Source organism: Corythoichthys intestinalis, chromosome 8, assembly GCF_030265065.1.
Source record: "Corythoichthys intestinalis isolate RoL2023-P3 chromosome 8, ASM3026506v1, whole genome shotgun sequence".
Classification (NCBI taxonomy): domain Eukaryota; kingdom Metazoa; phylum Chordata; class Actinopteri; order Syngnathiformes; family Syngnathidae; genus Corythoichthys; species Corythoichthys intestinalis.
Genome location: NC_080402.1, coordinates 45,821,569 through 45,835,844, shown reverse-complemented (window position 1 = coordinate 45,835,844; position 14,276 = coordinate 45,821,569). Strand labels below are relative to the sequence as shown.

General features: G+C 37.1%; 2 protein-coding genes across 4 annotated transcripts in view; one reads left to right on the top strand and one right to left on the bottom strand.

Moving 5' to 3' along the window:
- The window catches only part of fam83fb (family with sequence similarity 83 member Fb), a 56,888-nt gene that overhangs the window by 8,512 nt on the left and 34,100 nt on the right, over positions 1 to 14,276 (top strand). The gene's annotated exons all lie outside the window — the stretch shown is intronic.
- LOC130920909 (E3 SUMO-protein ligase ZBED1-like) overlaps positions 1 to 14,276 on the bottom strand; it is a 139,066-nt gene that overhangs the window by 123,558 nt on the left and 1,232 nt on the right. Inside the window, exon 2 of one of the 3 annotated variants that reach the window (XM_057844446.1) lies at positions 12,851 to 14,010. The exons of 1 other annotated variant lie outside the window; for it this stretch is intronic. In XM_057844446.1, the coding sequence (XP_057700429.1) occupies positions 13,586 to 14,010 (425 nt within the window). In that variant the 3' untranslated portion in view covers positions 12,851 to 13,585. Of the gene's footprint in view, positions 1 to 12,850; positions 14,011 to 14,276 lie in introns of those variants that run through there. One more of the 3 variants, XM_057844448.1, reaches the window with a different exon arrangement.

Below are 14,276 nucleotides of genomic sequence, written 5' to 3'. Positions count from 1 at the left end.
CTCTTGTGGGTTAATTAAATTATGCTGTGCACAATAAAAATGTGCCTAGCTACTGTACTAGAAAACAAAAAGTCATTTCCAGTATTTTTGGAAAATGACCACCTCATGCAATAGTAATAAACCAAATAAATGGAAATAACCCCTAAGTGTAAAAAGAAGTCAAACTCATATCTTGCACAATATGAATTTATTTGACATTTAGAAAGATGTAAAGTACAGTCCTCAATGGACAAAGTATACATGAATATGAGCAACATGAACTGCCTGCAATAGTAATAACTAGAGCTGGGAATCTTTGGGCACCTAACGATTCAATTACGATCACGATTCAGAGGCTCTGATTCGATTATAAAACGATTATTGATGCACCCCCTCCTTTTTTTTTTTTTTTTTTTTTAATTTAATTTTATTTTTTATTAAATGTTTTGTACATTACTTCCAAAATTGTTCAAAAATACTCTCAGGCTAAACCAAAATACTTTTTCAGCATCAAGTTAACATATAGCAGTAAACATATATACAAAAATAACAGTAAATAAAAAAATCCAGTCCCCATTCTGTATCAGCAGCTTTAAACTACATTCAATTATTTAATGTTGTGAATCAACCGTTAAAGTTGTTAAAATTGCTCCCGTTATTCCATAATTTCCCTTTTGTCTACTTTCGACATGTGAAAGTTTTAAAACTATTTTAAAGATGGATTCAAGTCAATATTTTACCGATTTAGGAGTATTTTAGATAAAAAGTTAATCAGGTTTGCTTGGAAGGTTCGCTAAACAGCCTTGCAGGGAAGTGTACTGCTTTAAGATGGCGGCCGTTTACTAACGCCCGCATCTAGCTTTTTGTAGGTGTGCTGCTAACGCTACCGAATCGATTTTGCATCTAGTCCTATATAAATGATATCTACCGTAACATGTGGATGTACTTTGTAGCAGCTTTTCGGCAGCAGTCAGGTATGTTGTTGTGTTTTTTTATCTCGTGGCATGAGTTGAGCTAGAGCCGTGAGTTGAGCATTGGCATTACCCGAGGGGCCGGGTAGTGAGAAGCAGGATGTTTAGCTACTCTCGCTCCGTTCCTCATTGACCGCGCGGCGCGCTGAGTGTGTTGTACTTCCACTTTACTTGGCATATTTCAATAATCGGAATTTGGATGTTTGTGAATCGTTCTCGAATCTTCCACGGCCGAATCGCGAATAATCTAAGAATCGGAAGTTTTGCACACCTCTAGTAATAACCAGTGTTGTCACAGATTACATGGAAAAGTAATTTAATTACCGATTACCCCTCAAAAAAGAATGTTGTTTCTTTACTAATTACTTTATTATCAGAGTAACTAAGTTACCTAAAAAGTAATTTATAGATTACTTTTTACCAAATTTTCTCCCTTTGCTGCCTCAGCATAAGAATGACAACAGAAAAATGTCATCGCATGTAATTGACTTTCCGATAATTATAATTATAATAATTATATATATATATATATATATATATATATATATATATATATATATATATATATATATATATATATATATATATATTAGGGCTGTCAAACGATTAAAATTTTTAATCGAGTTAATTACAGCTTGAAAATTAATTAATCGTAATTAATCGCAATTCAAACCATCTATAAAATATGCCATATTTTTCTGTAAATTATATATATATTCTGTAAAATAAATTGTTGGAATGGAAAGATAAGACACAAGATGGATATATACATTCAACATACGGTACATAAGGACTGTAATGGGCATTTCACTCTACTGTCATTTAAATCTGTCTATGCTGTCCTCACTCCGAAGCGTCTACTTTTTCCAAATCTAGACAGCTAGTGAACGACGCCTTAATAATCAGACTTCTTCCTTTTTCATCTAATTTATTAATAAAATGGCCTCAAACCACTGTCCTCTTTAGACCGTCGTAAAACTACAAAAAAAAAAAAAAAGTACACAAGCATTGCATTAGCAACAACTTTAGCTTGGCACGCTATACAGGTTCACTAAACATAAACAAAAAGCATCTCATACAAAAAATATAACATTTCGCTTACTAACATAATATGTACATTCTTTACAACAACCATACTTACGGACAAATCTTGTCCAAGGATCATATAAGCACAACATTACAACGTAGGCGTCAGCCCGAGACGTCGTGCAGCCATATTGAACTGGCAAGAAAACAATAACCAATGTCGCAAAGCGACCACAAGAGTTCGCTGTTAGACAGCACAAAAAGCCTTGCTGTAAAACTTACCAAAAGGCAGAATACTGTCTGAGCGGGACGTGCGTTAATTGCGTCAAATATTTTAACGTGATTAATTTAAAAAATTAATTACCGCGCGTTAACGCGATCATTTTGACAGCCCTAATATATATATATAGAGAGAGAGAGAGAGAGAGAGAGAGAGAGGGACTGTATATAATGATAAGATCAGATTTTTTTCCACATAAGGCTTCATGTTTGTGTTAGTGGGGGTTTAATTAGTCGATTAAGTTGATCTCAACACCATTGACTCACGCTAGCTTAGGCCCTCCGGAGCCCTGAAACTAACAAATAACTGACAAACTACATGGAATTTGTTGAATTCAACTCCACCAACTAATTAAACTCCCGCCAACTAAAACATTAAGCCTAATGTCAAAATTCTGAACTTTGGGTTAAGGTTTGGGGGTTTACAGCATATCAGTGCTGATGTGAAACAATGCAAATCGACTGCACAATAATCAACAACACACAAATTAATTGCACAGTGCAATAAACACAAAGGTGGGGGCGGGTGCGAGTGCGAGCGCACATACACACACACAGTCAATCTGGCCACAAAATGTAGCGGCAACTAAGCACTTTACACTCAGTTACAACACATCCCAAAGATGCGAAATGAACACGTCACCTCATGGCATGAATGTGCAACATGAATATGATGTAAACAATGCTCGCCGACTATCCGCCGTTGCAACAGCAAAGCTACAAAAGGGGCGCGCATGTAGCGGGTCCAACCTATCGCTGGAACCCTCCTTAATGGGAAAGGAAAAATACCCATGTACATTCATGGACACACACAGATAAACATTCCCTCGCACATCTCAACAGGCTTGTCTCGAAAGTGCACCCGCGATCCTCACGCGTCCCAAAACACTAAGCGTGTGTGACTGGAGACTAAAACAGGAAGTAACCCCAAGCGGTAGTGGGAACCTTTCTAACATTTTTTAATTCAAAATGCTCTTCGTACATGACGAAAATATTCTTCATACATTATGAGGCAATAACAAAATAGAAATGCACAGACACTAAGGAAACTAACTTTAATCAGATTACTGGTTTGGAAAAATGAACACATTAGATTGCCAGTGACTAAAAGAAAGTAATAACATTAAAATACATGTTACTTAGTAACGCGTTAGTGACAACACTGGTAATAATATTGCCCAGTACCCACCGCCTTGTATAATAGAAACGGAGAATGGAGCATTAACTTTTCGTTTTGCTTTCCTAATGGCTATTCCAAAAGAAGACAGGGGCTGTAAGAGAAGAACAAACAAAGGAACTTTGGTTGACTTATCACTTTTACAGTGCCTTGCAAAAGTATTCGGCCCCCTTGAATCTTGCAACCTTTCGCCACATTTCAGGCTTCAAACATAAAGATATGAAATTTAATTTTTTTGTCAAGAATCAACAACAAGTGGGACACAATCGTGAAGTGGAACAACATTTATTGGATAATTTAAACTTCTTTAACAAATAAAAAACTGAAAAGTGGGGCGTGCAATATTATTCGCCCCCTTTACTTTCAGTGCAGCAAACTCACTCCAGAAGTTCAGTGAGGATCTCTGAATGATCCAATGTTGTCCTAAATGACCGATGATGATAAGTAGAATCCACCTGTGTGTAATCAAGTCTCCGTATAAATGCACCTGCTCTGTGATAGTCTCAGGGTTCTGTTTAAAGTGCAGAGAGCATTATGAAAACCAAGGAACACACCAGGCAGGTCTGAGATACTGTTGTGGAGAAGTTTAAAGCCGGATTTGGATACAAAAAGATTTCCCAAGCTTTAAACATCTCAAGGAGCACTGTGCAAGCCATCATATTGAAATGGAAGGAGCATCAGACCACTGCAAATCTACCAAGACCCGGCCGTCCTTCCAAACTTTCTTCTCAAACAAGGAGAAAACTGATCAGAGATGCAGCCAAGAGGCCCATGATCACTCTGGATGAACTGCAGAGATCTACAGCTGAGGTGGGAGAGTCTGTCCATAGGACAACAATCAGTCGTACACTGCACAAATCTGGCCTTTATGGAAGAGTGGCAAGAAGAAAGCCATTTCTCAAAGATATCCATAAAAAGTCTCGTGTAAAGTTTGCCACAAGCCACCTGGGAGACACACCAAACATGTGGAAGAAGGTGCTCTGGTCAGATGAAACCAAAATTGAACTTTTTGGCCACAATGCAAAACGATATGTTTGGCGTAAAAGCAACACAGCTCATCACCCTGAACACACCATCCCCACTGTCAAACATGGTGGTGGCAGCATCATGGTTTGGGCCTGCTTTTCTTCAGCAGGGACAGGGAAGATGGTTAAAATTGACGGGAAGATGGATGCAGTCAAATACAGGAACATTCTGGAAGAAAACCTGTTGGTATCTGCACAAGACCTGAGACTGGGACGGAGATTTATCTTCCAGCAGGACAATGATCCAAAACATAAAGCCAAATCTGCAATGGAATGGTTCGAAAATAAACGTATCCAGGTGTTAGAATGGCCAAGTCAAAGTCCAGACCTGAATCCAATCGAGAATCTGTGGAAAGAGCTGAAGACTGCTGTTCACAAACACTCTCCATCCAACCTCACTGAGCTCGAGCTGTTTTGCAAGGAAGAATGGGCAAGAATGTCAGTCTCTCGATGTGCAAAACTGATAGAAACATACACCAAGCGACTTGCAGCTGTAATTGGAGCAAAAGGTGGCGCTACAAAGTATTAACGCAAGGGGGCCGAATAATATTGCACGCCCCACTTTTCAGTTTTTTATTTGTTAAAAAAGTTTAAATTGTCCAATAAATGTTGTTCCACTTTCAAGGTTGTGTCCCACTTGTTGTTGATTCTTGACAAAAAATTAAAATTTTATATCTTTATGTTTGAAGCCTGAAATGTGGAGAAAGGTTGCAAGGTTCAAGGGGGCCGAATACTTTTGCAAGGCACTGTATGTTAGATAAAGAAAGCTATTTCATATTCGGTTTTATACCCTGATCTTATTAATAGTTTTACTTATGAATAATGATTGTCCATTTAGCAGAAGTGCTGTAAGAGTTGTTTTGTGAATGAGCACTATTAAGTAAATAAAGCACATAACCTAGTTCCATTTGTGTCATGAAAGGGTGTGGCCCGGACCACGCAAGAGCCTGGTAAACATTGATGTGTAACTGAATCCTGGAAGGGTTTGTGACACACTTTTTGTTTTTCTAACCTGTTTCTTAAAGTATATTTAATCAAGAATTTTGCATTTAGTTGTTTAATGTGGCTGAAAAAAATGCTACACCTTAAAAATACATTTCATTGAACTGACTTATAACCTTGAGTTACAATGCCAATAACTCATGTAATTAAATCAACATTTTATAACCCATTATTCAAATTGGGAAAAAAAAACACCTGCACCTTATAAGCAACGTTAAAGCAACTTTAAAGGATGTACCATGGACTTTGTCCGGAAATTAAACTCCATTATTTTCTTAAATCTAAACTTATGCAAATTCCAGATGTTGTATTGGACAGCATTTAAGCACTCTGGGCATGTTGTTTCCCATCAAAAGGGGCATCAGCACTAGAGATCGAACGATATGGGTTTTTCAGGACCGATACCGATTATTAATAGTTAGAGGGGCTGATAACCTATTTTTCAACCGATATTCATTTGCAGTAAAAGTGTAACAAATTAAATAATGCAAACACTGAACTTCATTGAATGTCTTGAGCATGTTTATTGATACACACAAATAGAAAATAATAGCTAATATTAGGGGGTGGCATGGTTCATTGGTTTAATTGTCGATCCCCAACTCAGCAGTTGTGGGAATGATTCTCCGCCCTGATGACTAAGTATCCTTGAGCAAGATACTAAATCCCACGCTTCTCCTGGTTTTACGTCACCAGTAGTTAGATGAGGACAGAGTGTGAAGAACTATGAGGGCCTTATATAGGTGGAAAGTCGCTATACAAGTATAACTCCATTTACCATTACCATTTAACCAATCAGAGGATGGGGTGAAGACTAGTGCTGCAGGAGACAGTGGCGCGGCTGCATCTGAGCCGAAATAACCTAGTTTTAAATTGATTTTTTTTCATATCGGCGGGTCGGATTAAAAAAAATAAATAAAAATAAAAAAATAAAAATAAAAAACCATATACATCAAATTTCCAAATATCGACGCCAATTATCGGTTTATCTCTAATCAGCATCGCCTAAACCAACCAGAGTGAGTGAGTGAGTTACAGGCATGCAAACTTGCCTCCTTTCGGCGAAATTTCGCCGTTTTGAAATCAAAATGGGTCATTCTTCTGAATCACGTAGATCAAGGAGAAAAAAAGGGGGGGGGGTGAGCGAGTGAAACCGTTAACTTCAAAAAAGTAGTTCATGCTCAAAACTACATTCTAGTCCTATGACCTAGACCAGGGGTCCCCATCTGCCGGGCCGCGGACCGGTACCGTACAGAAATAATAATTTTATAACGACCGCATTCTGGCTGAATTAACCTTGTGCCCCTGCTTAACACACCAATATCCCTGTCTACTCTAGATATAATACTACGGGATAGATTAGAATATCGTCATAGAAATCCATAGATTGGACTTTTAGCAGTACATCTTGTTTGTGTATATAATATATCTATGTGCGCTTGTCCTCGATAATAACGTATTGCTAGGCTGGGGGCGCAGCACATTTGTTCCTGGAAATAATTAGCCCCCACACGAGCGAAGATGACTGGAAAACAGACGTCTTTGGAGATATTTTTACGGCGAAGACCCTTGAACTGCGAAGGAGTGGATTCATGATTCGTTTGTGAATAAACCGAGTGATTCGAGCATGTCTGTGCAACAGGAAGATCAACTTGTAGAGATCGCAAATGACGGCGACCTTATTAAACATACATTTGAGACAACAACTCTACCGAGGTCCTGGATTAAAGTCATTCTGGAATATCCTGACATCGCTACGAGAGCATTGAAAACCTTACTACAATTTCCAACATCGTATCTTTGTGAAGCGGGCTTCTTAATTAATGTTTAACGACGAGCCAAAGTCGTGAATGGTGAGAGCGGTGTGAAGTTGTTGTGTGCAGCTTACATGGCAGGATGTGTCTGAGAAGAACTTTTCTACAAGTCCTTCCATGATCAAACGTAAGTTAATATTAATTTCTTTCAAGAAAGTTTGTAGTGTTTACTTTGGAATCGCTGCATTTGCGCATTTTGCGGCTATGTTTAACGTTACGCGCTTGCGCGGAACCGCATCGTTGCAATTTTTGATGGGTTGCAAAATTTGTCAGAACACCGGTCCGTGAAAAAAAGACCCAAACAACACCGGTCCGTGGTGCAAAAAAGGTTGGGGAGCCCTGCGCTACAGGTCGCATTTGAAAGTACCCCCATTCCCGGGCTGTTCGAATTTATACTGTACCTGTAAATTCATATTGTATGCTGTACAGCCGTTCTCTGCGTATTGCAAAAGGGACATACTGTATATTTTATAATATAGATTTTGTCTAATTTGCTACTTAATGCATCTTATATGTCCTGATTTCAGGATGAAAGATTTAGACTTGTATATGTTAAATTATTATATACTGTGTTTAATTCGAAATGTCTCTGGTTGCACCATGAAATACACATTTCCGCGCATGCCGTGTGTCCATGTTACTTTGTCACCTTTTTCACCCCTAACCATTTTGCATGCCTGGAGTTAGTTAGTTAAGAAGTTACTTAATAGTCAATTAGGTTAATCGGATATTAGAACTCATTTATTGATCCCCAAGAAGCAAACCAAATAACAAAATACAGGAAAAAATGACCAACTGGCCTATTTATACAGTATGTTTTCACATCTTGATCATGCAGAATGCTCTTGCTCTAAAATTAATGCACTTCATTCTCAGTTAATCATGATACATACCACTTTGCACAATAGAATTTAACATAACTACTAATATGCCCTAATTAGTAGAAAATGTATCCATGGGCACAATATTTGTGCCAAATACCATTATTTCGGACTATCGCATGGTATTTTTTATCCCGCTTTGAACTCAGTGGTTTATAGTCCAGTACATCTTATTTATGGATTTTGACAGGCTATTGAGCTTCTTGTCTATTGGCGTAAATATTCCGCAATACAATGTCGACAGTTGCTGCTTACTGAGTCTTATACTTGAACAACTGTTGTTTTCTTTTGAAATTTGGTGGATGTGGTTTATAGTCTTTCGGTGAAGTTTATCATCTGAAAATCATGGTAATTAAGCAGTTGTTCCCCTCGCCATTATGGAAACAGTCACCACCTCGTATAAGACTGAAAGACAACAAAACAAACAAAAAAAATGCCAATATACACAACGTGTCATTATTAACTAGTTCCCTGTTCTCCAGTTATTTAGGATAACCATACTTCAGAAATATAGAAGACCACTCAAAATAGTCTACATTAGCAGGCAGAATCTTGAGAGCGCGTACACTCATTGACTCGTGTAATCAATAATCATCTTATTTTTCTGTGTTTTGGACAGCCTAAAACATGTTCTGGCCTCCACACAAATATTTTAGCCGGCAGGTGTCAAGAGAGACTACACTAGATCAGACTTGTCAACACATAAATGAATATAATCCCAGTAATAAACAGTCAAAAAAAAGGGCCGTGCCACATTCACTCCCCTCTTAAATTTTATAATTTTTCAGTTCCCCAATTTGAATTTTAAGGCATTAAAATACCATGTCAAAATCGTGCTTTCCATTGCCGTACATTCACTCATTCAAACACATGCAAGATGCTGGTGGAGCAATTTAGGGTTCAGTGTATTGCCAAAGGACATTTTGACAGTGAGTAGTCGATTGAGATTGAACTGCTCAGTGCTCACATTTCAGTTACTGGATGAACGGTTTGAGAAAGTTAAATTGCATAGGTGTTGAATATCCTGATATCTATATTATTGAGCTGTTTTACATGCCCCTAAAGAATATTTTTATTTCTTAAAGAAATGAATACACACATAGTAGTATTTTTTATTTATTAATGAAATGAATACACACATATTTGTATGTTGTATTTTAATACAACAAAATGAGCAGGCCGTAGACTGTATATTATATTCTGTTTAATTATAATCAGTGTTGTCACAGATTACTTGAAAAAGTAATTTAATTACTGATTACTGAATAAACCTCAAAAAAGTAATCTAGTTACTTTACTGATTACTTTATTATCAAAGTAACTAAGTTACTTGAAAATCAGTTACTTTTTACTAATTGTTCTCTTTGCTGCCCCAACATAAGAATGACAAGAGAAAAATATCATCGCATGTAATTGAATTTTTCACATAAGATTAATCTTCGAGTTAGCGGGGGTTTAATTAGTCGATGTAGTTGATTTCAACCATCATTGACTTGGACTATCTTAACCACTCCGGAGCCCTGAAACTAACAAATAACTGAAAAACTGCACAGAATTTGTTCAAATCAACTTGAAGAGTAATTATACACCTGCCAACTCGAAGATTAAGCCTAATGTTAAAATTTTTTAAACTTCCCCTCTAAAATAAAGACCTAGCTGTTAAAATGTTGTCTATAAAAGTTTTAAAACAATAAAACAATTATATTTAATCAAATGAACCAGAATCCTACAGTAGTAAGCAGTGTTGGGAGTAACGCCGTTACGTAACGGCATTATTTTTTCAGTAACGGGGTAATCTAACTAATTACTTTTTCCGCCGTTACAACGCTGTTACCGTTACTGACGGTCAAAAGCGGTGCGTTACTTACTCTGGATAAATTGAAGAAACTACCAGCCGTGTCGAGTCGACTCTCTGCTCTGTTGATTTGTCATCCAAGACTTGGGGTGCGTTCAGGTTCGAGAATAGCGCACGTACTTCTGACTCCAAGCTGTTTGTCCCCGCTCATTCAATTAGACAATGCTTTCTTAAGTTTGGTAACGTTTCTGTGTTTGCTACACTTGATGCTAGCCACGTTCCCACCTCCCACTGTCAGCCAGCAATAATTCTGCTTCCATTTTGAGGACGGCAGACGCTTTGAAGGTGACATGAATTGTCGGGAAACGAGCCTACCTGAATGCCCCTCGAGAGATGCGATGGAAGTAATTGTGATTGGCTGAGGGTTAGAGTCATGTGTCGTGATAAGCAATCAGAGCCGGTGATTTCACTAGCAAACCGGAACAGCGGGTGCGGCAAACACACACACGCAAAACAGATGCACAGGGTCGGGATGGCAGAGCATTCAGAAGAAAAATTGTCCTTTAAGAGGTGGAGATAGAGACACTATTTCAAGTTTGTCGAAATTAAAGGAAAGAACCTGCATGTAATGTGTAATTTATGTCCCGGGGCAAAGCTTTTGTCGACATCTGTGGTAAGCAGTTCAAATCTGCTGAAGCACCTAAAAAGTTAACTACCTGTCTGTTCTTCTCTATTCCACTGACTCGAATACTGCTCAGAAAATTTCAAATTCTTTGACATACAACAAGTTCTTTTTAAAGTAACGGAAATAGTTACTTTCCCTGGTAACTAGTTACTTTTACTATAGAGTAATTCAGTTACTAACTCAGTTACTTTTTGGAAGAAGTAGTGAGTAATGTAACTAATTACTTTTTTAAAGTAACGTGCCCAACACTGGTAGTAAGTATTTCATAATGGGTCAAAATTATCTTTCGAACAGATCATGTGACAAGCACCTTAGAAACGGTCCTTTGCTTTGCTTAGCCAAAACTACAGCTGAGGATGGATATTTAGAATTTCTTTAAACATAAGCTTTCAAAAGCTTCAACAACAACTGAGCTTGAAACAAGAATTGAACAAGAACAGTGTCAAGATATCTACAGTATATATACTAGGGGTGTAACGGTACACAAAAATCTCGGTTCGGTACGTACCTCGGTTTTGAGGTCACGGTTCGGTTCATTTTCGGTACAGTAAGAAAAACAAAGGCAAAATATAAATGTGCTAGTTGTTTATTACACACTTTTGTGCTTTCAACAATAGGAACAGTAGCCTATACAAAGCTAGAACTCTGCTCAAAAAGTAGCGGGTATTTAAAGATAATAATCCAACAACAATTTGCCTTTCAGACTAGGCCTGAACGATATTGGAAAAAACTATTGCTGCGATTTTTTGGGGGTTTGCGATATATTGCGATATTATATTGCGATATTAAAACTCAAATTTTCACTACATGACTTGAATAGCTGTTTGGAAAGACTGGTTGGGTCACCGTGACCACAATGTATTTGTTTATTGTGTATTTGTATAATACCGTCTGTGATTGATGAAGATTGCTGTATGAAGGGAACCAGGAGCTCATGTCTCTGCACAAAATAGATGATTTATTGAACACAGTATTTTATACTTGAACAACAGCAAAGATATTAAATGACAACTAAAAGAGCAAGTGCATACTGTAAGTCCCCTGATTTGTTCACAAAATATAACAAATAAAAACTTCTGTAAAATATCAAAGTTGTAAACATATATGAACTTAAATATTAAATATGACAAATAAAAGAGCAGGTACAAAAGTCCCGAATTGTTCTCAAAACATAACATTAAAAACCTCTGTAAAACAACAAAAAAGTTGTAAAAATATTTCAACTTAAACTAAATATTAAATATGACAAATAAAAGAGCAGGTGCATAGGTTGCCTGAGTTGTTCACAGAAAAAAAAAACTTCTGTTAAATAGCAAAGTTGTAAACATATATGAACTTAAATATTAAATATGACAAATAAAAGAGCAGGTACAAAAGTCCCGAATTGTTCTCAAAACATAATAAAAATCTCTGTAAAACAACAAAAAAGTTGTAAAAATATTTGAACTTAAACTAAATATTAAATATGACAAATAAAAGAGCAGGTGCATAGGTTGGCTGAGTGTTTCACAGAAAGTAAAAACGTCTGTAAAATAAAGTTGTAAACATATTTGAACAAAAATATTAAATATGACAAATAAAAGAGCAGGTACAAAAGTCCCGAATTGTTCTCAAAACATAACATTAAAAACCTCTGTAAAACAACAAAAAAGTTGTAAAAATATTTGAACTTAAACTAAATATTAAATATGACAAATAAAAGAGCAGGTGCATAGGTTGGCTGAGTGTTTCACAGAAAGTAAAAACGTCTGTAAAATAAAGTTGTAAACATATTTGAACAAAAATATTAAATATGACAAATAAAAGAGCAGGTACAAAAGTCCCAAATTGTTCTCAAAACATAACAATAAAAACCTCTGTAAAACAACAAAAAAGTTGTAAAAATATTTGAACTTAAACTAAATATTAAATATGACAAATAAAAGAGCAGGTGCATAGGTTGGCTGAGTTGTTCACAGAAAGTAAAAACGTCTGTAAAATAAAGTTGTAAACATATTTGAACAAAAATATGAAATATGATAAATAAAAGAGCAGGTGCATAAGTCCCCTGAGTTGTTCACAAAAAAAAATAACGCATAAAAACTTCAGTAAAATAACAAAATTGTAAACACATTTGAACAAAAATATTAATATGATAAATAAAAGAGCAGGTGCATAAGTTCCCTGAGTTGTTCACAAAAAAAAAAAAAAAAAAAAAAAACATAAAAACTTCAGTAAAATAACAAAGTTGTAAACATATTTAAAAAAAATATTAAATATAATAAATTAAAGAACAGGTGCATAAGTCCCCTGAGTTGTTCTCAAAATATAACAACAAATAAAAAGCTCTTTAAAACAACAAATTTGTAAACATAACCTAACAACAACTTAATTAAACATGACAAATAGATAGCTTATTGCTGTCACAGAAGGAAAAACAAAAGTCGTCCCTACAGCTGTGTTTGGTAAACATCTCACCCAGCTTCATTCGGCAATCCTCAACTGGTTTTCACAGGTTTTTGGCCAAGAATACCAGTTTGTCAACCATTTCGGGTTTGAGACAGGAACGTTGGCATGTGACAATGTTCCCACTTGCACTGAATAGCCTCTCTGATGGCGAGCTCGTAGCGGGAATGCATAAATACTTGCAGGCAAGCTTGGAGAGTCTTGGAAAGTTTATTTGGTAAATTTTCCACCATGCAAGTGCATCTTGATCTTTATCTATGCAAGGTGTTAGCAGGTAGTTGTTGAACTCTGCTTCCACAGATTCCCTTAAGGTCAGAGAGGAGCTAGTGCCTGCTGCTCCAGCTTTGCTCTGTATTGACTGGAAGAAACCTCCAAAGGACTTCTTGGATTTCTTTTCCTGGGGCGGGTTAGCAACTGTGGGATTTTCTTCAGTGCTGCTGCTTGATGCAGCACTGAAGAGTGCTGAAGAGGTCTGGGCCTGGCATTCCATTAGCTCTGTGGTCACTCTAGCCTTGACTTGAGGCTTTTTGTCTGCATCGATGAAATCCATCTTGAACCGGGGGTCCAAACAAGATGCAATATCTAGAAGCTTTATCTTCACATTTCTCATTTGTATAGTCCAACATCTCTTTTTTCAACTTCTTGGTCAGGTCTGTTTCCTCATCTTGCCCTTGCAGTAATTGTGTGTTGAAGAGGTGAAGAACAGGTTTGAGACAGGAGATACTGATGTAGTCCTCACCTGAAAGTGCATCAGTGAAGTCAAGCAGTGGGCCCAGTGACTTACTGACAGATTCGAGTACATCTATGTCCTGCCAGGTTGGGATTAAATGGCGCGTCTTCTTATCCTTAGACAGGACCTGAGCTAAAGCCCTCTGTTGCTCCAGGATCCTGCTGATCATCATCTGTCTGGAGCCCCATCTTGTTTGGCATTCTGTTATGAGGGAATGTGAAGGTAGATTGAGTTCCTTTTGGGCATCTTCAGGAGCAGCTCTGGCCTTCCAGCTGTGCGAGAAGTGACCCACAAGCTTCTTGCAGATACTTAGCGCACGGTCAATCTTATCACTCTTTTTCACTGCATTTTCTGGGGGGGGGGGACACACTCAGAACGTGTGATTCCTGCTATCATCAGTTTATTTATAAAATGACTGAATTATCATCATTATTATTATCATCATGGACACTACTTTGACAAAGCCA